Below are 27,527 nucleotides of genomic sequence, written 5' to 3'. Positions count from 1 at the left end.
CACTTCCAGCGTGACAATCATAAAGTCCCATGTGGGACAAAACCAGCCCAGCTGAGAAGTACTGCTCTAGTCTAACGATGAGCACTCATCTCCCCATTACTGTTGCTCCCTTGCTGATTAGGGAGGGCCACGGTCACAAAGCTGTGGCCGCCTCTTTCTCCCTCAGGTCACTGAAACGTGGAGAGTTTCTATTTCCTCACCTTCTCCATTAGAATAGAGGTCTATGAAAGGTAGGGCCTGTGTCTCCCGGTTTCTTTGTGAACTCCTGTTTTTCCACTACAGTGATTAGAAACTCTGTACATAATTTTCACTACTAGGTCACCTCTTATTTCTTTTAGGTCCAGGGTTTAATAATTATGTTTGTAGTTGTAATTAGTTAATATTTATCAGCAAGTCATATCACATTTCATGATTTATTATTATGGGCCTGTCTTATGGTTCCCACACTTACTCAAGACTCTTTAGTCAGGATCATTATGTAGAGTTTTACACACTCTCTCCTGACCAACTGCAAGAACTCTATTAAAAAAAATTGTATGACTCTCTCCTTAAGCACATGGCTTCTGGTAGAGAATGAGTGAATGCAAGCACATTCTTAAACATACTGCTTTAAACTGCAGATTGTCAAAGGAGAAAGACACCATGATTTCTCATTCCAGGGGCCAAAATAGTTATAAAGCCATGAGACCATCAGCATCTGATCAGTAATGCTGTGGTTTTCTCCTGGGGTGAAACCCCTTGTGGATAAGGGGAAGCCAGAAGCCAAGGAAATTAGCAACTGGTGGAACAGTCCTACACAAAGGGTGCTGAGTAAAATGGAGCAGAGTCCACCTGGATGAAGGCATCTATCCACAGGTATATGCATACACGCACGTCAATATTTTGGAGAAGATAAAAGAGGGAAGCCCAATCATAGGATCAGATGGGTAGAGGCCAAGAGGCTGGCGCATGGCAGAATCAGGATCCAAAATGCCCGCAATGGGACAGTGACGGACTGGGCAAAGCCAGGCAACAAGTGATGGTCTCGGTCACAGAGAATGCTGGTTGGCCCCCAATGTCCAGTCTACTCTTTTTCTTCAGTAACAAAATAAGCGATTATCTCCATGTGACTAATTTCTGGTCCCCGAAATATAAGCAAGAGTGTCGGTTGGTACTTCCAGAAAGGCCACTCAAAGAACTGACTTGGTTGGGAGGTGTATCTTTTTGAGCCTTCAACCTTTTCTCTGTCTTCTAGCCCTTGATGGCTTGAAGGAATGTGAGCAGCCACCTGAGACCACAATGTGACCTTGAAGATAAAAGCCTGGCACTGCTGATGATACAGAAGTGCAGGAGGCACCTGGGCATCTGATGACCCCAAGGAGCCACCATCACAATCCTGGAATGCCCACACCTGAATTTCTGTCATGTGCTAAAAAATGAAAGAGTCAGAGTGAATTAAATGTTTACTCTGGTTAAGCTACCATTACTTTTGGTTTCCGTTTTGCTAAACACAGTGTAACTCCGAGTTGTTATGGATTGAATTGGGTCCCTAAAAAGATATGTTGAAGTCGTAAACCCCAGTACCTGTGAAAGTGGCCTTATTTGGAAATAGGGTCTTGGCACAGAATATCAAATTAAGGTGAGATCACACCGGATTAGCGCAGTCCCTAAACCTATAGGATTGGCGTTTGTTACAGGAAGAAGCAAAGAGAAACACGCCAGGAGAAGATGGCCACGTGACTACGGAAGCACAGACTGCACTGTTGCGCCTAAAGGCCCAGACCAACGAACACCAAGGATTCCTAGAAGCTAGAGGAGGCAAGGGATGATTCTTCCCTACCGATTTCAGGGGGGGAAAGCCCAGCTGACACTTGGATTTCCGACTTCTAGTTAGCTTCCAGAGCTCTGAAACAATAAATTTCTCTTGTTTTAAGCCACCTACTTTGAGGTACTTTACTACAGCGGCCCTAGGAAACTAATACACTACTAATGGAGTCATACACACAGGTCTAAATAAACCACTTGGAAAACCCGGGAAAGCACGGCTTGGCAATTGCGTGTACAAAAAAAAAAAAAAATTATGTGTTTAGTATAGGGAATGATGAAAAGGAATGGACACTGTGAATATGGATGCCAAGAGAGTCAAGGCAACCTTAAATTGACTTCATAGATATTTACTACCTAGAAAAGTCAGTAGCAGCAGGTTTATTGTGCTCCATACTAGTGCTAGTGACAGCAATTGAAGGGCTGGGATACAAACTCTAGACTAGGGTAATTATTGTGAAAGCAGAGCACTAGACAAATGGTTGAAGACCTAGGAAAACTGGGCCGAGGAGAAGGCTCAGGAAGAGAGCTACCTTCAAATATCTAAAAAGTTCTCAAAGCAGGTAGAGCTGGTGCTGGGCAAGTGCTTATCAAACACAGGAAGAGAGGAAAGGACCAGCGTAGCCTTACGTAGTACCACTCAGCTGAACTAGGACCAACAGAGCCACAGAACACAAATTTAGGCCAAACGTAAGATATGTCTAGCAAATGAAAATAAAATAAACTTGAAAGTATATTGAAAAAAGCAACCCAAATGTGCATGGATAGATGAATAGATAAACACACAGTGGTATATCTATTTAACAGACTATTATTTGGCCATAAAAAAGAATGAAGTACTGACACAGGTTACAACACAGGTGAACCTCGGAAACATGCTAGGTGAAAGAAGCTAGACACCGAAGGTCACATATTATATGACTCCATGTATATGAAATATCCAGAATAGGTAGATCTATAGAGACGTAAAGCAGATTAGTGGTTCCGAGAGACTGGAAGAAGGGAAGGAATGGGGTAAACTGCTTACATGGTACAGGGTTTTCTTTTAGGGTGATGAAAACATTTTGGAACTAGATAGAAATGGTGGTCTTACAACATTTATGAGTGTACTAAATGCCAATGCATTATTCACTTTAAAATGGTTAATTCTGTTATGTGAATTGCACCTTGATGAAAAAATATATTGAAAAAGAAGGCTAGCATCTGCTTCATGGTAAGAGAAGCTGTATGTAGAATTTAGTGAACTCTGCATCAGCAAACATGTAGATCAAAATCACAACGGACAAGTCCAAAGACTCTTCATGGTAAAAATCCATGTTCTCCTAGAGCGTAACCGAGGACTAGGTATAGATGTTTAAGACTTTTTTTTTAATCAGAGCTGTAAGGTTCTCTTCCTGCAGAACTCATAAGTACTGCCCTAAGAGACCACAGTTATTTTCATGCTTTCTTTTTATGCAGAAATAAGACACTGTTTCAGGTAGCCTGGCAACATTCTCACTGTCCCTAATCTACTTATCAAATCAACAATTCGTTCAATCTCAGCCATTCTGAAACTGTAACACACAATGGCTGCAAGTTCATTATTACCCTTCTTCTCCTTTGAAGGCCAGAGCCCTGTGTGGTATACACTTTCCATTATAAAAGATCTTCACAATTTTACAACTGAGGATAACATGAGAAACACTAAAGATATCTTGAAGTAGAACCAGAAGTTATTCTACTGCTTTCCTTGTAAGTGGCCTTCAAGAAATTTAGTTGGTAAACAACCGAATAGAGGGATCTACCACAATGCCTTACACCAGGGGTTGTGCACCTTTCCCAGTGATTTCTGTCATGGCCTAGGAAATCACATTTAGATGCTTTCTCATCTCCACATCAGGAAGAGAAATGTTTGTGAGTAAAAGTTTAATTTAGTTTGAAATCTTAGCTCTATACTGCAAACCAAACAAAACAAACTAAACCTCTGGTTTTGGTGAATTACATCATACAGAGTTCCCTGTGGGTTCGTCTCACAGCCAGACAGATTTGGCCGTCTTAAGAAGTCAAAACCATGTCCTTGAAGTAAAAACATATTAAAATATTTACTCTCGAACTTGGCAAAGTCTTGTCTCTACCTCCAGTGTGAAAGAGGGTTCTTTTGACTTAGGAACTTTTGTATATATCGAGGTTTTCAGTCTTGTATTTATGTGGACTTTCTATGTAACAGAGAATACTCAGAGAATATATTTTTAAATTTTTTAAAATATTTATTTATTTTTGGGAGAGCACAAGCAGGGGAGGGGCAGAGAGAGGGGGACAGAGGATCTGAAATGGGCTCTGCACTGACAGACTAATAGTAATGAGCCCGATGTGGGGTTCAAACTCAGAAACTGTGAGACCATGACCTTAGACAAAGTTGGACACTCAACTGACTGAGCCACACAGGAGCCCCGAGAATGTATTTTTAATAATCAGCAATTTGGATACTGTTAAATTCTTATCAACGTAAAAAAAACAACTTCAGTGATTTTTTTTTCCCCCTAAAGTTATCTGAGAAGAGAGATACATCCAAAACCCTGAGAACAGGGCACCTGGATAGCTCAGTCAGTTGGGCTACTGACTTTGGTTCATGTCATGATCTTGCTGTTCGTGAGTATGAGTCCCCCTGGTAATAGGAGTCAGAAGAAGAGCCAGGTTTCATACCAAGTCAATCCTGTAAAGTACTCAAGCCAAATGCAACCCAGGACCAAATGAGAGTAGATTTATTATGTAGGGACTAGACTGGCTTTCCCATCAAAGCTGAACAACGTATTTAAAGCCCCTACCTAGTCCAACATCACAAAACTCTGGTGCTTCTGTCCAGATATTTACAAATGCCTATTTTTGACCACAGATATCAATTTTATATAATCTACATAATGTGAAACTAGCTTTATAAATAAGGAAATGTCCTGTTAATTGTTCTGTCCCTAGCCCTAAGCAGAGTGCGTAGGATGTAACAAATATTCAATAAATGGTTATTTTTTAAGTGTTTATTTTTGAGAGAGAGAGAGAGAGACAGAGAGACAGAGAGACAGAGAGTATGCAAGTGAGCAGGGGAGGGGCAGAGAGAGATGGAGACAGAGGATCCCAAGCAAGCTCTGTGCTGTCAGCACAGAGCCTGATGTAGGACTCGAACTCATGAACCATGAGATCACCACCTGAGCTGAAATCAAGAGCTGGATGCTTAACCAACTGAACCACCCAGGTACCCCTCAATAAATAATTATTAAATGAAAGTAATGTATGATTGAGACACAGCACCCTAGAACTAAAGGATCAGATAAGCATAATCCTGCAAAATGGCCACTTTAGAAAACCCTAGAGTAAGTACAATGATCCTGTCCATTCTACCACTGATTTTGGAGCTTCTTTGGAACGGTCTCTGGAAAGATACAGCTTTTTCCTTTTACTAGGAAAGCCCAGGAACCTCATAAAGAGAATTAAGAAATGCTCAACTCATCACTAGCAACTCTAAATGGAATGCCTAAGAGTGGGCTCGGGCTCAGGCCCACTGTCAAGGTCCGTCCCTGTGAGGAGCAGCTACAGAGGGTATCACCAACCAGGATGTGCTGAACTTCCAGGTATCCCAAAGGGTCATGTTCTGAGCAGGAATATGACCCATGCAATATGACCCTATGCCATGAAAGGTCCTCCCTGGCAAGAGTAGCTGATAACCTTGGTAAATGCCTGCCTAAAATGTTACCACTTTAAGGTCAAGGATATGAAGGGGGAAAAAAAGTACTTCAAAATGCCTGTGTTGGCTCATTCATTTTTAAAAAAGATACGACATGAGAAATGATAACCTAACTATCAATAACATCATCGTTAAATGGAAGGTTACCAATCTACTAGCTATCCGTTCTCCTTTTACTTTCTCTCACCAAGAATGGAATCATAAAATCAGCTGACTTTCTAAGAAGTAATTCAATTTTCATTGAACTTGACGAGCTAGCTGTTTAAAAGGTCTCAAAGGCAACAATGGTTCATGAAGCAAGGCGATTCCTCTGGAGTCTACAAGTGGAGTGATGAGTCACACTACATATATACTTTTTTCCTCTTCCTGCAGCTGCTAATCCAAGTGCTGGGTGGGACGAGACTGACTTAGCACAACAGCTAATTCTCACTATGTGTCCCATAGTTTTGTTAAAAAATTATATTCTATTTTGCTAATTATCAAAGATATACAAAATAAGGCAAGGAACAGTTATACTTACCAAATTAAAAATAATGACAACACCCAAATGCTACAAAGGCAGTGGTGAAATTGGTACACTCATCAAGTACTGGCTACCATTTAAATTGGGATAACCCATTAGGAAAGCAGTGTGGCAAAATGAATCATGACCATATTGTATTTAGGTGCTTTGATATACACTGTCGGTAAGAATTTGTCCTCAAAAAACATTTCAAATAACAACAAAAATAACGTAAGCAGGAAAAGAGTTATCACAATTTTCTAATAAAGAGAGTGAAGGTAGCCTAAAATGCCCAACAGGAGAAATGGTTGAATTTGGTTTTGGTACTGAAAATGATGCAGCAACACAGACAGAGGCTTGACAAAAGATAAACATGATACAAAATCCTATTTTCATCATGACTGAAAGCATGTAAAAAAAAAACGTTAACAGCAATGCAAAAGAACAAGGTGGCATACAATGGTAGTAGCCATTTGTAGTTACTGACTTCTCGCCAAATTTTGTGATCTGTTACCTTAAAATTAAAAGCCATGAAAACTTTAAAATATTTTCCTAAAACTACCCTTTGTATCAACTCTTTTCAGTGAAAAGATCTGAAGTTAAGACTTGATTACAGAATTCTGCTTCTGTGTTAAAAAAAAAAAAAAAAGAAGTAGTAGTAACAGGTTCCCTATTCCCACTTTCTTCTCACCAAAATCCTTACAAATCCTCAGGCCAAATTTGGAAAGTGAGGCACATTACAGTCCTGTATTGGTGAGGTTGACTGCACATTATCACATTACAGGTTCTCAGACAATCTGCAATAAGCTTGTTTAACTCTGGCTAGCCCAGAGTTTGCTAGATGTACCTGATCACGAAACCCTCTCTGCAAGGAAGACCTTCAAATATTCCTTTCCCTACAGTTTGTGAAATGCCACTTGGATTGCTGATGCTCCAAGGGGGCAACAGAAGGAAAGCATCTTCATTACGAGCTGTTTCCAGACTATGTGCTCCTTACTTGGGAATCACAAATGATAGCCGACCTCCTCCCTCAGGTGTACGTACTAAGGTAGAGAAAGAGCTGGAGAGCTGCTCATCTACTCTGTCCCTTAAAAACAACGGAATCCCACACAAATGCAATGAACCCTGAAGGGCGCAGGTGTGGGAGGTTTTGTGGCCATTACAAAAGGGGTTCAGACCTAATCCAAAGAGAACGACGGTTTCTGCAAAAGCAGTTTCTTCTGTGTAATTATGAAGGGGCAACCAAGGAAATCGGAGTGATTCCTATGAGAACTAGTCAGTTTCTCTTTTAGATATAAATATAGTCTTGTTCATGAGGTGAAAAAAATCAAGCATTTATCTCTTTGAAGTCGGAATTTTTAAAAATACATGCGTGTGGTAGTAGGGTGTCTTCAGAGAGCAAATAGCACACATGTGCCCTCCCAGAGCAGGTGAACACAGACCCCCAACCCGTCTGTCTACACAGCTCTTTAGCATCACGTGACTGTTACCTCTGGCCGAAGCGTAGCTTTCATGCAGACTTGGCAAAGAGGCCCATTTCGGGAGAACTGAAGGGGAAGGCGCCGAGTTCGATTTCGACATGCTGGCTCCTCACACATCAACCAGCCCTGGAGAGCGGAAAAGAAAACACTGGAGTCTTATCACCACCGTCAAACAAATGCATGTAAAAACCTCCTTCGTCATCAAGACAGATTCCTTTCGCTCAAACCTTCCTTAGAGGTTCTGAAATAGTTCCTTACCTTTCTTCCCTGGCATGTCGCTTAGACCTATGCCCCAACCTTAACAGTTAGGAGATGCGTCAAGTTTAAAAAACAAAAAAAAAATCCCGGGAAATATTCTTCCCTTCTTAATATCTACCCCCGACGCATGCTTACAGCAAAGCCTCCCAGTAAAAGCTTACATGATGACACACAGAATGCAAACTGATGGGCGTTTTGGGCACTAGTAAAGACTGTTACCAAAGGAAAGAGTATACCATGTAGAAATGAATGACTTTCCCAACAGCAGACTGACCACTGGCTACTGGCTTAAATGCTGTGTTCAGCTTCCTTCTCTGTAAAGTAGGTCCAACAACAGTACCTAGACCTACTTTACAAGTTGTCATGATGTAATACACTTAGCATGCTGAGAGCTGTACCTGGCATCAAAGAAACACTTAAAGTAAGCAATTATTTAAAATTAAAGCAGATTCTTCTACACACATTCTCTGGAGGCATAAAACTGGCTGCAATGTTTTCAAGGACAATCTCAACTGAACACTCTTTCCCAGGGGTCTGAATTAGTCATTGCCCATTGCACTGGGCTTTAGACTTTCTTCTCAATTTCCTTCTTCAGTTACCCTCTCCTGCTGCCCTTGTTCGAATTTTTTCCTAGAAGTGTGGCAACAACACGCCTGGTATCTTAAAGTAGTATCGTGATCGCTAGAAAACATATCTGTTGAATGAGGGAGACAAAACCGCACAAGGGGGAGGAGCAAAGTTCAGGTGCTCTTAGGAAGGGCCCCAGGATCTGTGGCTTTAGTGCTCAGTGTGTTGGGCATAGGAAGGCTAAGCAAAGCAGGCTGAAGGGCTGCGGTATAAAGGTGAACAGGCGCATTCCCTTGTGGCGTGGTGTTCCCACCGAGGCAGCAGCAAATTGGGACCCGACTGTCTTTGCACCTTGGAGTATTTGGAGAGGCACAACTTTTGAGATGGTCTTGAAGAGTGAGTAGAAGTTTGGTAGGTGGAGAAAGCAGGAAAGGCCACTGAGGCAGAAGGAACAACATGTGGAAAAGAATGAAGGCCAGAGAGCTATGAGTGATGTGATGAAGAAAACAATCAATGACATGTTTAACCCCGTTCCCCATTTCTAGAATCAGCAATGGTCTTTCCCCCCCTAAATAAGAGCAGTATACACACAAATGTTGCTTAATTACATCGGGGACCTTCACCTGCCACTTAACAGTGCCACGTGGCTTTAGTCCAAACCTGCAGGATGTCCCCACTCATTGTTGTGCCGTGTGACCTCATTCCTGAGAATAGGTTTCTTCTTGGAAGAAACTACAACCAGACTCAAGAGAGAGCACCCAAAATCAGTTCAGTTCTAGTTATGGGTTTTACAGCCAAAGAAAGTATACTCTAGAATATTTTGAGTGAAAGAAAATGTACTACCTTTGAAGATGATAAAATTCATCTAGTCAATACATTCATAAGGAACTTCATTCCTATCTTCAATCAATACGCCGAACTACTTTAATATTTAAACTCTTCAGACAGAGGATCTCAAGGAGTCCTTATAAAACCTTTAATATGTGTCCAAAATTACATTAAATAGTATAGGGAGTAGCCAAAGAAGCACCAGGTAGAGAGTTTCAGGAAATGACAACCTAAATAAGAAAGCGAGGTTCACACACACAAAGATGAAAAGCAACTCAGTATGGTTTGGCTTTAAGAACTAAGTTGTACGCTACCAACCATAAATGCCCAACAACACGGAAAAGGGATGGAGTCGTGTGGATCCTACCTATCTGAGACAAACTACTACCATGCTTCTGAGTCACAGGCAACTATTTGTTCTAAATCTTAGGGCCTATACTAGGGCCTATAGCTATACTTTCTGGATTTGAGGCCACATTTTAATATTTCTGAAACTCAGGTGCATTGACAAATGACATGTACATTGAATGACATATTTACGTTTCCTTTAAAAACACTGTGAAGTCAAGAGTGTAGTTCACAATCGATGGCCCCTCAGAATTAAGGAAAGCAGACACTTTGGTTTGTTTAGCTTGTCCTGGGCGTGGGGGACACAGAAGGAGGTAAGTGGTGCCAACAGCAGCAGGTATTAAATTCTAAATGAAGCCTATAAATACTAACGGCGAGACCAGCTGTTTCCCAAAGTACCTGTTTAGGCACATTAATAAAGGAAACAGTAGAATTCAAGCAGACCACGTATGAAAAATGCAGGACTCGACTAGTCCTTTATCGTTCGTTTGGCTTTGCTACATTATAGTTGCTGTCTGAGGCTTTACACGCTTTGGAATAGGTACCAGCTAATAATGACAACCACAGTTGTGAACACAATTTTAGAAAAGCAAGCAGACAGGAAACAACGATCATGTTTTGAGACAATAAGTTACTAATTATTGGCATAGAACCTGGAAGTTAAAATTACTCTTTAATTTTTAAAAGATACCATTCAAAAAGCTCAAGCGCTCGTCAGATGTTTTAGAAACTTGATTCCATCAATTTGCTAGAACTTCATGACTCACTAGAAAGCTGCCAACCAGGGAGATGCTAAATTGTCACCTCACCTGTTTCTAAAGCAAACACCAAACTCTATCTCTGACACAGTTACTAACTAAATGTCCTTCCAAATCATATAGAAAACAGATAATATAATTTGTCTAGACTTCCTACCAGTTATAATTAACATTAAAGAGGTCTTTTCTTCTTTGTCACCTCTCTATTCAGTACTTATTTGGGTTTGTTTGTACTTACTATCTGTTAATCTCCCTTTACAAATGACAACAATAACTAGTGCTATTATGCATGGAAATTACACATGCTGATAACTGTGTGAAGGGAACTAGGGCTGCAAAACAATATTAGGAGCCTGTAACTCTTGATTCTTCTTGTTTTATTTTGATAATTAAGCTTCTGGTCATGGTTTATTTTAAACAAAAGTCTTCTGTGGGGGAAATAGACCTTAATCATATTCAATACATGCTTTGCTTCCATTTGACTTTGTCAAGTACATTTTGGTTAACCCTTTGTTCCCCCAGCAAATATTAATGGACTACGCTGTATCTACCTTGAAAGAAACATCTGTGTTGTTAAAATTAAGGAGGCCGAGCCTTTGCAAATATTCTATGATGGGGCCAGTCTTAGTTACAAGATTTCATATTGAATTATGCCCTTAATGGGTGATAAAAAACAAAGCAAATGCAAGTAACTAGCATTGAATAAATTCACTTTGAAGCATCGCTCACAAACATAAAACTGAGCTTATTTTCATTTCCCATGATGGGAAAAAACTTACAGCCCAAAGTTACATTGCCAAGTCAACGGCCAAAAAATTTAACGAAGTATACTCCTTTGTAAGTGCAACCTATAAAAAGGGCTGGTTTTTATGAAAATCCCCAGAACCACCCTAAGGAAGCCTGCCAACAAAATATGTCATTTTATTATGCAATGCCACATGTAAATGCCAAACTGTCACAACCAACACGAATAAGGTCATTAAGTTTTCAGATGCCTACTTTAACCACATTTATAAGTAGGGGGTTCAAAAGAGGTGAAGCCAGCGTGTCCAACAGCAAAATAAACCTTTACCAAAATACGCAAAGATCTGTCACCTGTTACTTTAGTTTCAGCATCACTAATTCCTTGAAATCATTGTGTACGAAACTGTGTCAAATGCTGATTGGTTCTGATTGCTAAATTATATTTCTGAGGTCTCAACTAAAATGGTTTCTGTCTGCACATGCTAAAAAGGGATCGATTTCCACTTGTAACTGAGGCGTTCCTGGTAGCTGCACCTTAAACACAAACTTATTCACTTGTGTACATTTGTATTTTTAGAAGGATGCACACAGAGAAATCATCCAGACCTGTATAGGTAGCACAGAGGAGGCGCTCAAAAAAAAAAAAGTCTGAATAAATGAATGAACAGAAGCAATAAAATAATACACAGGAGCAAACGTATAGAAAATAATAAGGGCTTAAAATTCCCAGGAGAAAGAAAAATGCACCATTCTCATACCTTTGAATCAAATATATGGTGGGTCCTTCTCCTCCCGCTTCCAATGAGTCACCAAATCTGGCCAACTGGCCTTGCAATCCCATTGTCGTCAACTCGGCCAAAGCCCAGACCTCAAGGTCGATCTACTCTAATAGCCTTCTACCTGGTTTCCCCAACTCCACTCTCTCCCACATCCAGTGTAAAGACTTGCCCAGCGTAGCTTCCCAAGGGCCCTCCACTCCCTCCCCTCCAGTGGTAAGCCTTCCATAGAGAAGGTATGCTTTGGTCTGGCTTTCAAGTTCTTCCAGGCTCATCCCATCTCCCTTTCTCACATTCCCTTACCCAAACCCTTCGCCCCACTGAATTGGTTTACTCACCGCCCCTACCACATTTTGCCTACTACCAACTCCTTGCCTTGGCTTAAGCTATAGAATCTCTGACTAAAATGGCCATTCCTTGAGCATTACTTCCACTCTTCGGTGAAACTTCCCCACCATCCAGAAACTTCTCCCTCTATCCTGGTGCCACTGAGCATACAATGCTCTGTACTGTCCCTGAACAATCTTATTTTACTTCCCTAACTGGAAACTCAGGCCCAGGGGATGACCCACTGTGGATCTGGTAGTGTCCTCCCCTTTGGGCAAAGGTTCACACTCAATGAAGAATACAGAAATGAAATTATGAAAAAGTGCACTTGAACACAGCTTCTCCCCACCCAGTTATTATGGGGTAATTTTACATAAGTCACTGAACTTTCCTCTGAGCCTCCGTTTCCTCATCTACAAAACACAAGGCAATAATATTTACTCTATTAGAGTTGTTCAGAGCTCACAACAATGTTCATTAAATGTAAGCTATCATTATTACCCTCCACACGCCTCCACTACTGGGGAACATTAGTGCTGGGCTACAGGGGGCGATGCACTGGTGAAGACGCATTATTCCAAGCAGGGAAGATTCTGGTCGGTTTCCACCTGGTGTTACCAAAAATAGAGAGCAACGATGATGGATAACTGGTTAGATTAGGTGGAGGTGCTTTTCAATGTGATCGCAAAATAACAGAACTGTGCAGTCAATGCAAGTGAACTTTCCAGGTCTTTCCTGGCAAAACTGTACTAGATTTGAAGTTGTAGATGGCAGAATGGATGGTGAGGGAAGAGGAAAGCGTCTCTGCTTTATTTCAGGATTCAGAGATTTTCAAGACACAACACCCCCCAGTACTGCACTGACGTATGATTTAGTTGAAATTGTCATGGCTCTCCAGGAGTGCAGGAACAGCAGCCAGGAAACGTGCTCTTCCACAGTTCATCATATCATTACTATTTTTCTGTAACAGCCATTAACTGCTCCTTTACCCAAACTCTACACACTTTGAGAACCAGATCCGCTTTTCACCCAAAACCATTTATAAATGTTCTGGGGCTCCCTTGCAGTCACTTTTTTCTGTCACAGAATTATCCCCAGTATAAAATGGGTCTTACAGACAGTGCACAGTATGGGCCCACAGCTGCTTTTCAAGAATGACATGTTGTGATTTGGGATTTCCAGAAATATCAAAAAACAAATTGCTTTCTGACCCACATTTGCACCCAAAACTGGGAGAAAATTTTCCTAAGATCTCCAGGGGAAGTTTTAACAGGAACATAATTTTGCTTTTAAAGTTAAATCTTCTACACTGCAGCATGCTGGCCTGTCAAAGAGTGATTATTAAGTCTCAGAGAGGTGCCATGGTAGGAGATGAAAGAGCAAATCAGGAAAAATACATGTATAAACTATTCACTGAAGTTAATACAAAAATATTTTTAACAAAATTATCAAACAAAACAGAAGTGGAAAGTGCCTTGTCAATGGAAAACTTTTAAATATTACCAAAATTGATTTTTAAAGTAAGATATCTCTTTAAATGAACAGTCACATGTCATTTCATCCAAGTTATTTGAAACTTATTGATCTTATCATTTGTGTGAAGACCAGACTCTGCCATCAGTTTGCTGAAAGGATAATGGAGCACTCCCAAACTGTTATGATAGGTTAGATGCAAACAGTGGTCCTCATTTAAACACACAGAATAGCACCACAAGTGCACAAATTCCAACCTCAGCAATTGTATATTACATGATAAATTAGCAAGTTGCTCTGCTTTGCCTCACATCAAATCCAATACCACAGCCTTGTTATTTTAATTTGCAATCAGAGGTTGAGCATCAGAAGATGTCCCTGAGGTACATTAAAGAGCCCCATGCAAGCCATCTTCTCCCACTATACTGTGAGCAGAGAAAGCCAACAATTACCAGCAATTTTATTTTACCACTGTAGGACAATACTAGAACAGTTAAAATTGTCTCCATGCAAGCAACCAGGGAAAATATACTTAAAATGATTTTATAAGGAAAATTACATGGGGGGGGGGGGAGTTCAATGGAAGACATGTATCTTTCTGTGTGGGCAGCTAAAACCTCTCTTAGTATATTCAAGCCTATTCTCTAAAATACTCTCCCTATTCATCCAACTCAAAAGCAAGCTACATTCGTAGGCTATAATAGGTCACAACTAAGTACACAGTACCTTGCTTCAGGAATAATTCTGCTTTGTCTGTCAACTGTCAACAAAGCACAAAGAGCTCATGCGACCCAGCCATGTACTGTGGATGTTAGAGATCTAAAAAAATACAAATAGTAAGAATACAACATTTCCAGGCTGCCCTGCTTTCACTTTATATGAGAAACTGAAAGCATTTTCCTCTCCACGTTCCATTAATCTCTATTTATTAGAAATCTTTGCATAAGACTTTTTTTCCCCTCCCTATGTGAAGCTACAAGTGACTTGGGGATGTAATATTCCAACTGCCACGAATGTCCGACTTTCCACCATGAATGGTTATAGATAGATGTGTCAGTTAAGGAATACAGACATTTCAATAAGGAAAAGGAAGAGAGAGAGAGAGAATCGAGTGGAATGAGACGGTACAATGGCTACTCTGTTGCTTATATTAATATTATAGTGAAGGAGCCTCTAAGAAACATTGCTCATTACTTGCACGTCCACCCCTGCCTCTCAAGTCTTCAATAATGACAAAAAATCACCTTTGCTATGAACACACACTAACAAATAAAACCTCAAAAGCAATTCAAGCCTTAGTTTCATCAGTATGTACACAGAAAGAAAAAAAAAGACTGGAAGGAACTACCCAAAAATGTCATCGTAGGTTGTCTGTAGTTTTTCTTCTGTTTCTGTAGTTTCTGAATTTTCTACAGCAAGCACATACTGCGTTTATAATTAGAAAGCTGTTATTAATGAAGGAAGAGAAGTTTTGCCAAGAGCATTCAATATAATCAAATCACTAATACATGTGAAAAATATTTTGAACTGTCTCATGTGCTTGGCTGTTACCAAGATGAATCCTCAGGGAACGTGCTTATGAGAATTTAAAAAAAAAAAAAAAAAAAAAAGCACATAAAAAAATGTGTTTTTTTTTCATTTAAAAAAAATGTTTTTTTTTTTTTTTTTTTACTAATTCAGAAATTTTAAAAAGAGGTCAATTTAAGCACATAAGCAGTTCCCAAGTAGAAAGTGGCAGGGCATGGATTAGTAGTAGTAGAATCATTTATGAAACTAAGCCACTCACTAAAATGCACACAGCCTTCCATGGATTATCATCAGAATACTTTTTGTTATGATGTTAGATCTCTGAAGGTAGGTTATAAATCCGTTTTAAACAGAGGTGCTTTGTTCCCCACACCCCCTCTGCTGCCTTTATTCAATGTACATACGATATCTAGGATAGGAATCAAATTAAAAAAAATTCAAACAGGTGGGCATGCCTAGAACCTTATTATCAGCAGTTTTTCTTTGCTGAAGTCTAGCGAAAAGTAATTTTTATTGTTTGTTAGCAGTCTAGTAATTTATTGGTATGGTTTAATGTGATATGCCTCTGGGTACCGAACAACAAATGTTAAAACTGAACTATCTATGCAAGAGCCTCAAAGGGCATCTGAAAATCAGAATGGAGTTCAAACCATCACCAGGCAATGTTTGTTCATTTAACTTTAATTATTTTCTCCTTGAGAATGGTACTAATGAAACTGAATATCTTTCATGGTTTCGAAGGGCCGTTTGAATAGTCTGTAAACAGAACTAAGGGTAGACAAGAGATCTGGCCGAGCCAGGGGGTTGCTAGGTGATGTAGAATGTAAACCCACAAACTTGTTAAGGTTTGCTTTCCTTTCATGCCACTTTCACACACTCTCAAAAGTTTTGAGAACTGATTTTTCAGGTGGCCATTAAAAAAAGAAGAGACCCCCTGCCTTCGAAATTCACTCCCCCCAGATGCTCTGGCAGATCCAGAAGAGATAAAATCCATTTGACCTTTGGCTGTAACCTGGGAAACTTTTGGTTTTCCCTAAATGTAAGACCGTACATTTTCTAGATGCCCATAATTTAAGAAACAAATCCACAAAGATTGATTTTTGAACTTCAAAAAGACATTTCTAATCTTCATTTTTTAGTCAACTATGAATAAAATTAAGATTTCCCTCCAGAAGAAAAACTGTGATCACAGCTTAGCACAGATTATCATCAGGACAAACCTTTCAGTTTGGCCACTCGCTTAAGTCTCGTCTGGCCTACACCAAGTCTGACTGCCTGTGAGGGGGTCCCTCCCGCCCCTCCCCCAGCTCCTTTCTAAGTAGCTGATCAGAGATTGTCCAGTAAGAGCACTTTATTAGATCATCAGCCAGAGGGGTTCACAAGTACCGAGAGCAATGGGCTCAAATGCGGCACATCAGTTTTAATAGACCAGGGGCTACTAGTAAACTGCAGATACTGCTGAGAACTTTCCTTGCACTGAACCCTTGAAAAAGCACCGTCTCTCCAGCTTAAATGCAGCTGCCTCTTTCAATGCCGCAAATGGGTAAATTTGACAAAAAAGCCACCATTAAGACTACATGAAAGGCTCAAGACAACATCCTTTCAATGCTTTGTACTTCAGTAATCAGATGTACTTACTCACCCCCTCCCCCAAACCCGATCAAGAACTATTTCTGAATGGTAGGAAATAATTCCACTTTGTACATCTTTTAGTTAATCAAGACTTTCTATTCAGCAATTTGACCTTTTGTTCAAAACAGGATTATCAGTTTTTTCGCCAGTTACCAAGGGCGACTCGCATGGTGAACATAATTGCAATAATTTGCAAAACACCATGGCAACCCACATTACAACTAGGTAAATACTGGGCTTTTGTGCTACATTGTTATTTTCAGAGATGCTGAAGTCAAAGAACGAATGACAAATGAACACAAAATTTATATTTGCTTTGTCTCAAAAGAGAAGAAAATTGATAACAAGAATTGGGGGGAAACCGACTACAGCTGTAATTTCTAACTTGATTAATTAGGATGGTAACAGTCCTTAACAGTATATTCAACAAACAGCCCTGACTTCGTCTCTCCACCCACCTCTCTCTATACCACTACCCCTCTCCCCCCCACCCAGACAAATTTTTTCAGCTTGGAGAACAAACATCCCCCATTTGCTCTTTTCTTCAACTTAATGGAATCCTTAATTGCAGAATATTGTTCTCCTGCTCTTCACGGCACTGAAAACGGAGAGAAAAGAGGAGAGGGCCAGGGCAGACAGGGAGCTACAGTCATTTGGTTCCTGCCTCTTTTGGACACCCCAGGCCCAATGATGAGACGGCATTTTTCTGGTATCAGCTGCTGTTTTGAGGCAGACAATAAAGTCAAAACTATTTAGCGTTGCAGAAAAGCCACTTCTTTCCTTTTGGCAGTACAAGGTAAGTCTACATGCCGAGATGAAGTTTCATAATGTAAATGCCAAAAACAGAAGATGAGAAACTAACAATTTTAAAAACCGTACATTTTTCCTGTAAATAAAGTATTAACTGTGGTTCTGTCCAAAAAGGTGTTGAAATGCATGCTTGCTATTTGAGGAAGATACTCAACAATATTACCAGTGTGCTGAAAACCACTTTATACGCAGAGCCCAATTCATGAAACAAGCTAAAAATACAAACTGAGCACTACGAAATTAATACAAAAATCAAAATCATATTTTTAGTAGATAAACATGGTCTCACAAATAGTATGTTAATCTTTTCCGTAATAAATGTGATGATTGGAAAAGTTCTATCAGAATTGTTTTTACCCAGGTACGACTGGCAGGTTCTACTGCATGGCAAAGGAGCGTTTCTTTTGTGTTTTTTGTTTTTTCCTAAGAGGAACAAATTCTGTTGTAATGCCTAGCTTTTCGAAATTATCAAAATTGACTTTCCCATGTAAAATGGAATATTTTGGGAAGAGAAAAAAAAACACACAGAAAGGGCTTGTGGAAGTTTTACACTGCCGAGATCTCAAAGAATAAGAAGCTCCAAATGCTCCCGCAACACAGCCCAGCCTGTCTTCCTTCATCTGCCTCACGACAAGGCAGAGCGGAAGGACTCTCTGAAGTGATCTGCATATTTCCCCTAACTTTTGAAAAATCAAATGAACCTGATCCTCTAATGGGTCCATTCTTATTTTGTCAGGGCTGAAAATTCCCAGGCAGACCTCTAAGATTCAGCCTGGAGAAATCACGATGTAACATTCTTCAGAATATGCCTCCAAAATTACAGATGCTGTGATTTCTCCCGAGGAGTGGAAATCAAAAGAATGTGACACATTAACTCCTTCTCAGTCAGTGACAACTTCTTTACATTTGGAAAATATATTTTATTTTCTGGTTTAGTTCATTCTGAATTTACCATACCTGTATTAAGCGCATTCCTATCAAAAGTCTAAATGTTAAGAGGAAATATATCCTTTAATGCCAAATGATAAAGGGTTGAACAAGCCTTCGGTACTTTTTGATCAAACAGAACTGATGATAGATCATAAAGTGGGCCTAAAATCCCCATGACACTTGAACTTCTTTAAGAAACCCTTATATATAAATGAAATATTTTGTAATCTAGCTGGAATTTCTTCACATGAAACATTTTACCCAGTATATTGTTCCCTTCCCTCCCCAACCTTTTGTGGCTTCGGTTCGTTTTTGTTTTTTTTTTTTCCCTTTTCTTTTTTTATTCCCTTTTCTCTCTGTCTCTGTCTCTTCTTTTTTTTTCCCCCGACTGGATAAGACACTTGACTTCTATTTGTGAAACGCACCATCCTATAATCCATCCAAGTCCCTATAATGCCAATAAAGTGCCCAAACCCCGCAATGCAGGCAAATTGCACGGCATCTCTAAGTCCATGCCCATGGCCGATGCAGAATGAAAGCTGGCACTCCACATGAAAGCCACCTGCTACCGCTGCCCTGGAAACCTTCTAGCTCTACAATTCTCAGCTCTGACTGCATATTGGATTTACCAGGGGAGCATTACAACACAGGCTGCTGGGCACCACCCCAGGGTTTCCAATTCAGCAGGTCTCCGGATAAGGCCCAAGAATTTGAGTGTCTAACAAGCTCCCAGGTGATACTGCCGCTGGCAGTCTGGGGACCATGCTTTGAAAACCACCATTCTCAGGTACAGAATGGGCATCGGGAATTTAAAAAGCGATTCTAATGTGTAGTCATGGCTGAGATCCAATGTCCATATTATTCTCCTTCTCTCTTGTTCAAAGACAACTACTGGCTGTTATCTTCTGAAGAATGAATTTTATACACAGAACTGTACCTTAAAAACTTGTCTCTCAACTTTTCTCCTTCAATATTTATTCTTTCTTTAGACTCTGTTGATATGACTTTCTCTTCTACTCTTTCCAAGTTCTCCATACACCATCTGAATTAGCAAAGCCTCAAACCTGACTTAATTCTACTGAAAGACCTGACCAACTCTACTTGGTTGACATCACACAGGCAGCGGAGTTAACGTTCTCCTTTTAAAGAAACCAATAAACAAGAAATCTTACTCTAGCAATAACAAGAGTCCCTACAAAAGTAACAGAATTTCAGGAGTGGTGAAAACAGGGTCTATGAAAGAAAACACAACTACATTTTTGACTTTGGTAAATACTATGAAATAATATATTTGAACTCTAAGTATCAAAGTTGGAAGGGACTTTAGAGCTCTAGTCTGATCCTTCATACTCTTATCGGAGAAAATGAGGCCCAGGAAAAAGTGAATTCCTTGCACACTGTCACAGCAATTGGCTGTAGGGCCACCTGGGTCTCTGAGATTCTAGCCCAGTACCCTTTACTCTCTACACCTATTCTGCTTAACACAGGACTCAGGAGCTATATATGCTTCCTGAATACTTGGATATGTGGCTAGTCCAAATTGAGATGTGGTACCAGTGTAAAAGAGCAAATTCCAAAGACAGTTGAAAAAGGCAATATAAAATATTTTTAACATTCATTATATATTAAAACAATGTTTTGGATATAATGGGTTAAGTAAACGTTTTTTTTTGTTATATCGTGAACTCTCTCCGCTTTTTAAAAATTTATTAAGTAATTTCTATTAAGCAATCTCTACATCCAACCCGGGGCTTGAACTCACGACCCCGAGATCAAGAATCCCATGCTGTACTGAGCCAGCCCCTCTCCCCTTCTTTTTAAAAACACAAGTAGAAATTTATAATATATACTCTTCTTAAACTTGTTTCACTTAAAAGTGGAGGAAATTACACTTTGTAAGTACATATAGACCTACAAGGTTCTTTTAATTAGCTGTGCAGAATTCTGTATGATCGTAATAACTCAATGAATCCTCTTCTGATCAACAATTAGGTTGTTTTCAGTCTTTCACTATTACCAGTAACACTGCAAAGAATATCTTTGTACATGACCTTTGACAATACCCGCAAGTAACTGTACATCTATAAGGAGACATACCCAAATTGGAACTGATGAGTCAAATGGCACATTCATGTCAAATATTGATAGGCATTGCCAAATTGTGGTCAGAAGAGGCCATACCAGTTTTCACGCCCATCAACAGTGTATGCCAGTATTCCTTTCCTCACACCCTTACCTATATGACCTACTATTTAATTTTTGGATCTTTGTCATTCTGATAGGTGAAAAATGGTATTCATTTGGGCTTCTGTACTTAAGAGTAAGCTTGGGTATCTTTACTTGTGTGTATAAGTCATTTACATTTCTTCTTCTATGAGCTGCTTGTTCCTCTGCTTTACCTATTTTTATACTAGGCTGTTGGTCTTCTTCTCATTGATTTGCAAGAGCACTTTATATGTAAGGGAAATCAGTTAGGCCTTTGTTACATGGGTTGCAAACATTTTCCCCAGTTCATCATTTCTCTTTTGGCTTTACAGTAGGTTATCTGTGTGTGTACGTGTATAGTTTTTGCCCTGCAGAAATTTTTATTAATTTGTAGTCAAATTTATCGATATTTTCTCTTCTTGAATTCCAAACTATGTTGTTTCAAAAAGTCTTCCCAACTCTAAGATCATTAAAAACATCACTTTTACGTTTTCACTTTTTTTTTTTTTTTTAAAGATTTTACGTGGAGCTCGAACTCACAACCCTAAGATCAAAAGCCACACACTCCACTGACTGAACCAGCCAGGCACCCCTACAGTTTCATTTTTTTTTTTATGTTTTCATTTTAATTCCAATTGGTTAACTTGGTGTTATATTAGTTTTAGGTGTACAACACAGTGATTCAACACTTCCATATATCACCCAGTATTCATCACAAGTACACTCCTGAATCCCCATCACTCCACCCTCTCCCCTCTGGTAACCATCACTTTGTTCTTTATAATGAAGAGCCTGTTTTTCAGCTTGTGTCTCTCTCCTTTTCTCCTCTTGGCTTATTTTTGTTTCTTAAATGCCACATATGAGTGAAATCATATGGCATTTTGTCTTTCTTTGACTTATTTCACTTCAATTATACTCTCTAGCTCCAATCATGTTATCGCAAATGGCAAGATTTCATTCTTTTTCATGGTGAATAATATTCTATTGTATATATACCACATCCTCTTTATCCATTCATCAATCAATAGATACACTTGGGCTGCTTCCATATCTTGGCTATCGTAAACAAGGATGCTATAAAAATGGAGGTGCATGTATCCCTTTGAATTAGTGTTCTTGTATTCTTTGGGTAAATACCTAGGGCTCTGATTGCTGGATCATACTGTGGTTCTACTTTTAACTTTTTGAGGAACCTCCATACTGTTTTCCACATTGGCTGCACCAGTTTGCATTCCCACCAATAGTGCCTTTCCTCCACATCTTTGCCAACACCTGTTGTTTCTTGTGTTAATTGATTTTAGCCATTGTGACAGGTGAGGTTCTATCTCCTTGTGGTTATTATTTGCATTTTCCTGATGGTGAGTGATGATAAACATCTTCTTATGTGTCTGTGCGTCATCTGAAGTCTTCTTTGGATAAATGTTCATGTTAGTTTCAATTTCTAAGTTTTTGACCCATTTAGAATTTATCTTAGTATAAGGAGCAAGAAATTCAACTGTATTTTTGTCCCCAGATGACTATTCCCTACTGATATGAACTGCCCCTTTATAAAATACTCAGGGCAACTCTTTATATACTGAACTTCCTATATTGGCTCCATCAAAATCAGGAAAGCACTCCCCAAAACTTTAATAACTGGCAGTAAGTCATCTTATTTGTAGGAACTTTCCTGTGACTTGTTTAAAAACTAAGGAAGCTTTAAATTTGTGGATAAACTTAGAGGAGAACAGTCCCAGCCTAGAATATAACATACTTTTCCATTTACCAAGTCTTCTTGTAAGTCCTTCAGTTAACATTTAAACGTTTATTTATATAGATACGGTATTTATTTCTTTTGTTATATTTTCTAACTGGTGGATATTAGGGTAGATCAAAACTATTGATTTTTTAATATTAATTTTGTAACTAGTGACCTTATTAAATTCTTTTTATCTGTGGGAGTTTTTTGGTTGATCTCACTGAGATTTCTGGGTTTACAGGGATCTGTAAATAATGATCATTTCCCTCTTCCTCTTCCAATTTTTATGTATTACTTGTCTTGTCTAATTACAATAGCTACTACTGTCAAAACCTGGTATTTACCAACATTTTCACTGGGCTACCTCTAGCATCAGATTTCCCAAGAATATAGGCCTGTAGATCTAAGAACTAAACCACTAAAGGATCTCTACAAGTGGAAAAAAAGTAATTATATTAAAATCACTACGAGGGGGGTAGTGATTAAAACCGCTACAGGTGAAAAAAATAGAATCAGTACAGATCTATGGCTCAGAATGCCTAAAATCAACTTTGGGGCTGAATTTAATTTAAGGGTATTAAATGGCTGAATAAATACTAAAATGGTTCCTTTTGTATTTGGAGAATTGGTCCTCTTAAAAGATATACACATGTTCCCATCACTGAAAACATTTCCTCTTAACTAAATCTCATTACTCTAACATTATTAATCATGTTATTACTCTTTTCACTCAAGTGCTTTCTTGGTGGAGTGGTATACATTGGTGAATGTCTAGGAGAGTGGTTCTCAAAGCGTGGTCCCCAGACCAGCAGCATCAGCATCACCTGGGAACATGTTAAGAGATGCCAATTCTTGCCCCCACCCCCGAGACCTAGAACCAGACACTCCAGGGGTGGTGGTGCCCAGGAGTCTGTGTTTTAGCAAGTCATCCAAAGTATGGCTAAGTGGGCATGTATTTATACAAATAAAGTTTAATAAGTATAAATCATGACGCACATTCTATAAAGCTGCAAACACATACAGGTCACACTGAGGTAGAGTACTAGAATGACAGAAGGCAAAAGACATATGTATTATCAGCTGCTAATGCTGACATCTGCCTGTTATGCTACCTTTCCCAAAGCCCAAAATACTCTATGCCCTTCTGAATACTTAGATTACAAAATATTTTAATAAATTTTACCAGGGCCTACAATTTCTAAATAGGGAAAGAATCCCTGAAGAAAATATCACCCATCTTAGCAGATGTTTTCATGTGTACTGAAACAGGTTCAAAGAAAACTTTGTATTCAGCTCCCCGGCTCTCTCGAGCTAACTCTGAATCTTCTAACTAGTCCCCAAATCTATTTTCATGTCTCACTCATCTGCAGCAAGCCTGAGGTGCCTTGCACAGATGCTGAGATGATCGCAGGCATGCCTGTCCAGGCGCTAGCCCACCACCCTACTTGTGATTCCACTCTGGGGGTTAAGAGATGTTTCTGGGAAAAGATTCTCTTTAGCTCATCTGATGTTGCATACAATAAAACTAAATAATTTGACTTTGCTGCACAAGTACAGTCACTGAGTGTTCCTCAAGGAAAGCAGAAAATGGGCTGGAGTGGGACATTAATTTACAAAGAAGTCTCTAATCAACTCTCCCGGGAACATGCACAGAAGGCCTTGTATATTAAAAGCCAACGGGGAGACTGATATTTCCATACTGGACTTAGAACTATTATTGAAGAAGGAAAGCTTCTTGTAACAAGCTGGATTTTATGAACTCTGTGGAGATGAGAGAAGGGCTAAGCTACTGTGCTAACCGGCCCCGCACTTGACATACGCTAGCAAACACACACAAGCCTCCTGTACAGATGGCGGTGGAATACCAGAGGGATTTTCCATACCAACGTGAAGTAAGAGACTCTATTCCACTGCTACATGTGCAGTATCACTAGAATGTTCATGGTCATAAAGGTACATGGCTACAGGAATCTAGAGTAGCGATAGAGCTATTCCTACGTTTGGCAAGTGGATTCCCTAAGCCGAAAGGATTCGTCCTTCATCTAGTCCAGCTTCTACCCTGGCTGCTGATAGCAGGATTGTTATCAAAATAGGATTTAAAGTGACTTTTAAAGTGAAAACCGCCCAACAGGGTTGTATTTTTCACATGTTTGTATGAATCACTTTCTTTAAATACTTTAATAACCAAATAATTAAGCTGAACACTTACTAAAGGCAAACAACATGCTGGACCTGTATTTAAAATGTAGTTTCAATTCCACCTCTCAGGGAATGAATATTCTTATGTGGAAGATAAGGAGTGCAAGAGAATGAGCATGACTTTAGGCGCCAAAGGCTCAAACGTGTTAATATATAAGATTAAGTAGATTTTAAGGGTGGAGGAAAGAAGAGAAGAGGAAGAAGAAAGGGAAAGAGAATGGCAAGCACAGGCCAGTCCCTCAGCTCTCCGGGCTGGGCTGAGCTATCACTCAGCTTTGAAGCCCTATGGCCTAGAGTAGGGTCTAATGCACTTAAGGAGCCAAAGAAATCAGTTTGTTCCATTTTCAACTGACAGAATGAAATTCTGTGGTATCAACATTCATTTGGATAGCTCAACACTCTAGTTTCCCTCAGGCTAGGCTGCCTGTGAGAGTCCAAAACTACTTTCCTTGCAGGAGGCCAATAAACAAACCCGGTGGCAAAAGAGAAAGGCAGGGGTCAACTCGAAGCTGTCCCCTTGCCTCAGTGCTGCAGGAGCACCGTGCCTCAGGTGGCCCCTCTCACCCTAGGAGTCTCCGTGTGTGCCCACTTGGGGTACTGCAAATAACACCCACCCTGTCTCTTCCATGGGATGTCACTGTAAGCATCCTAGGAGCCCAATGTTGTAAAACTACCTTCCAACCGTAAAGACTTGTGAATAAGTGTAATCCCCATGAACATGCACTCGGGCCTTCTTTCCCGACAATATACAGCCCAGTATCTGGGGGCTTTTCTTCCTGAAGGGATATTTAAAATATTTCATCGGGGGGGGGGGGGGGGCGCTTGGGAGGCTCAGTTGGCTCAAGTCATGATATCACGTTTGTGAGTTTGAGCCCTACATCGGGCTTGCTGCTGTCAGCACAGAGCCTGCTTTGGTCCCTCTGTTCCCCCTCTCTCTTCCCCTCCCCCACTCGTTCTAGTTCTCTCTCTCTCTCTCAAAAAAAAAAAAAAAATAAAAAAATAAAATATTTCATCAGAATGCTGTGAAGCCATTGCCTAGTGACGGATTACTCCGGGATTGTGATGGGATCCATCTGACTTGAAAAATGGAAAACAGGGCACCTCCTCTGTCCTTTCAAGCAGATGACTCCATGCTGATGGCAACAACTAAATACTGAAAAGATAACCAACCATCTTGGTTGATGAAAGATAAACATCCGGTAAAATTACATTTTTTGAACGATTACACATGCATTAAAAAAAAAATTCCATCATCCACTTTCTCGTGGGGAACTAGGCTTTGCTTCTGGAAATCAGAATCATCAGAGAATTCAAAGGCACCATTACTCTCTCACCTCTTCTGTCGCAGCTTCTCAAAGTACCTGACTTTGGGAAGCAGTGCCATGTGTCCAATTTTCATCCCCAGATGACCTGTAGTTCTACTGTGCAATAAGCACTTTACAAAATATGTAAGAAATATGTAAGCCCCGCCTGGAAGCTCCAGAGGAAGCTCCAAAACAATCCAGAACATCTTCTATGCTGACTGAGGAATGAAAACATGAGAACACGACCTGCCAATAAACAACCAAAATGACTCTCCCTGTTTGCCCACAAAGAGAAGCCCAGCATTATTTAACCTTTTCCCTAACATGGACAACGTTAAAAAATACTTCATTTATAAATTTAGCGGACTCAAAGTGAGTGTGGACTGGAAATGCCACAGCGCACTGCCATTATGCTCATCATTCAACTCTCTGTTATTCAATGCAACCTAAGGGGAGCTTTTGTAAAGCACAAAACATGAACTACATATTTCTGAAAGGTCAGGGGAACACTGGGAAACAAGAAGAAAGTGAATTAGCGAAAAATGAATTCAGTGCAGATTTTTACATTAGAAGTCAAAGTTAATACAGTTTCTTGCTAAGAAGGTACGAGCGATCTCTCAGAAACGGTGACCTGTAACGTTAAAAGAACTTGCTAAATATTTCCCATAACTGGATTGTTCCCTCCACAAGACATATAAAAGGTTCTCTTTTTCCTCTGTATGTACAATCCGTTGTTTGCTGTAAAAAAGTAATTCTCCGAAAATGCATTTTCCTTCTTACTAAGAACCCCAGTGACTCAACAGCTAAAAAAGTGGAATCTATGAAAGATGAAAAAGATTTAGCTTAATATTAAGTTCTACTTTCATTACCATTAAAATATATTTTTTCAAGGTCACTATAAACGTTAATATAAATTACTGCTTTAAAAAGAGCATGGATATATATTTTTGGATAAAATAAAACATCATACTTTGTAAAGTTTTCACGTACTTAAAAAAATACAGAAAGTCATTTCAAGTAGAAAACTTACATTTTTTCCTGAAGAACAAACACATTAAATTAAATCCTCAAGGCCAAAGAGACACAAAGGAAAGACCAAGTCCTTATGACAGTGTTAGGGAGCCAGGAAGCAAGGTACAAATGAAACTAGGATTTACTGTGTAACTTTAGGTCAAAAAGATACAGAGTTGAAGATTATCTCCAAGGTAAAAATTTCATGAAATAAACAAAAACGAAGAGTCTAACAGCCTAACTTCTAGAAAACTAGAGGATGTCCTATGCATATTTTTGAAAACCCACTGAATTGAAAGGGGGAACAATGAATCATAATTTTATTGGCTAACCTACAAAAATCTTCAAGAAAATAGTGAATACACGATCCACCCAGATAAAAATTAGAAACGTCAAAATGATTATTTCTACAAGCTTCAAGAAAAATCAACCGTTTTATCGAAATAATGATACTATATAAAACAAATACGAGCAAATGTGAAATTACCAGCTCAAAATAATTTTGTTTCTTTTAGCCTCATACTCAAAAAACCAGTTTCCAATCAATAGTAGCATTTTAAAACAAATGAAAAAATTATTTTGTCATTAAAG

At 39.5% G+C, this 27,527-nt stretch overlaps 1 protein-coding gene across 1 annotated transcript in view; it reads right to left on the bottom strand.

Annotated features, from left to right (window-relative positions):
• Positions 1 to 27,527, bottom strand: part of POLA1 (DNA polymerase alpha 1, catalytic subunit) — a 299,688-nt gene that overhangs the window by 99,038 nt on the left and 173,123 nt on the right. Inside the window, exon 35 of the mRNA XM_047844422.1 lies at positions 7,511 to 7,627. Within this exon, the coding sequence (XP_047700378.1) occupies positions 7,511 to 7,627 (117 nt within the window). The remainder of the gene's footprint in view (positions 1 to 7,510; positions 7,628 to 27,527) is intronic.

This window comes from Prionailurus viverrinus, chromosome X (genome assembly GCF_022837055.1).
Source record: "Prionailurus viverrinus isolate Anna chromosome X, UM_Priviv_1.0, whole genome shotgun sequence".
Classification (NCBI taxonomy): Eukaryota; Metazoa; Chordata; class Mammalia; order Carnivora; family Felidae; genus Prionailurus; species Prionailurus viverrinus.
Note: the sequence above shows the minus strand (reverse complement) of the source record. Positions and strands in the feature narration are given on the sequence as shown.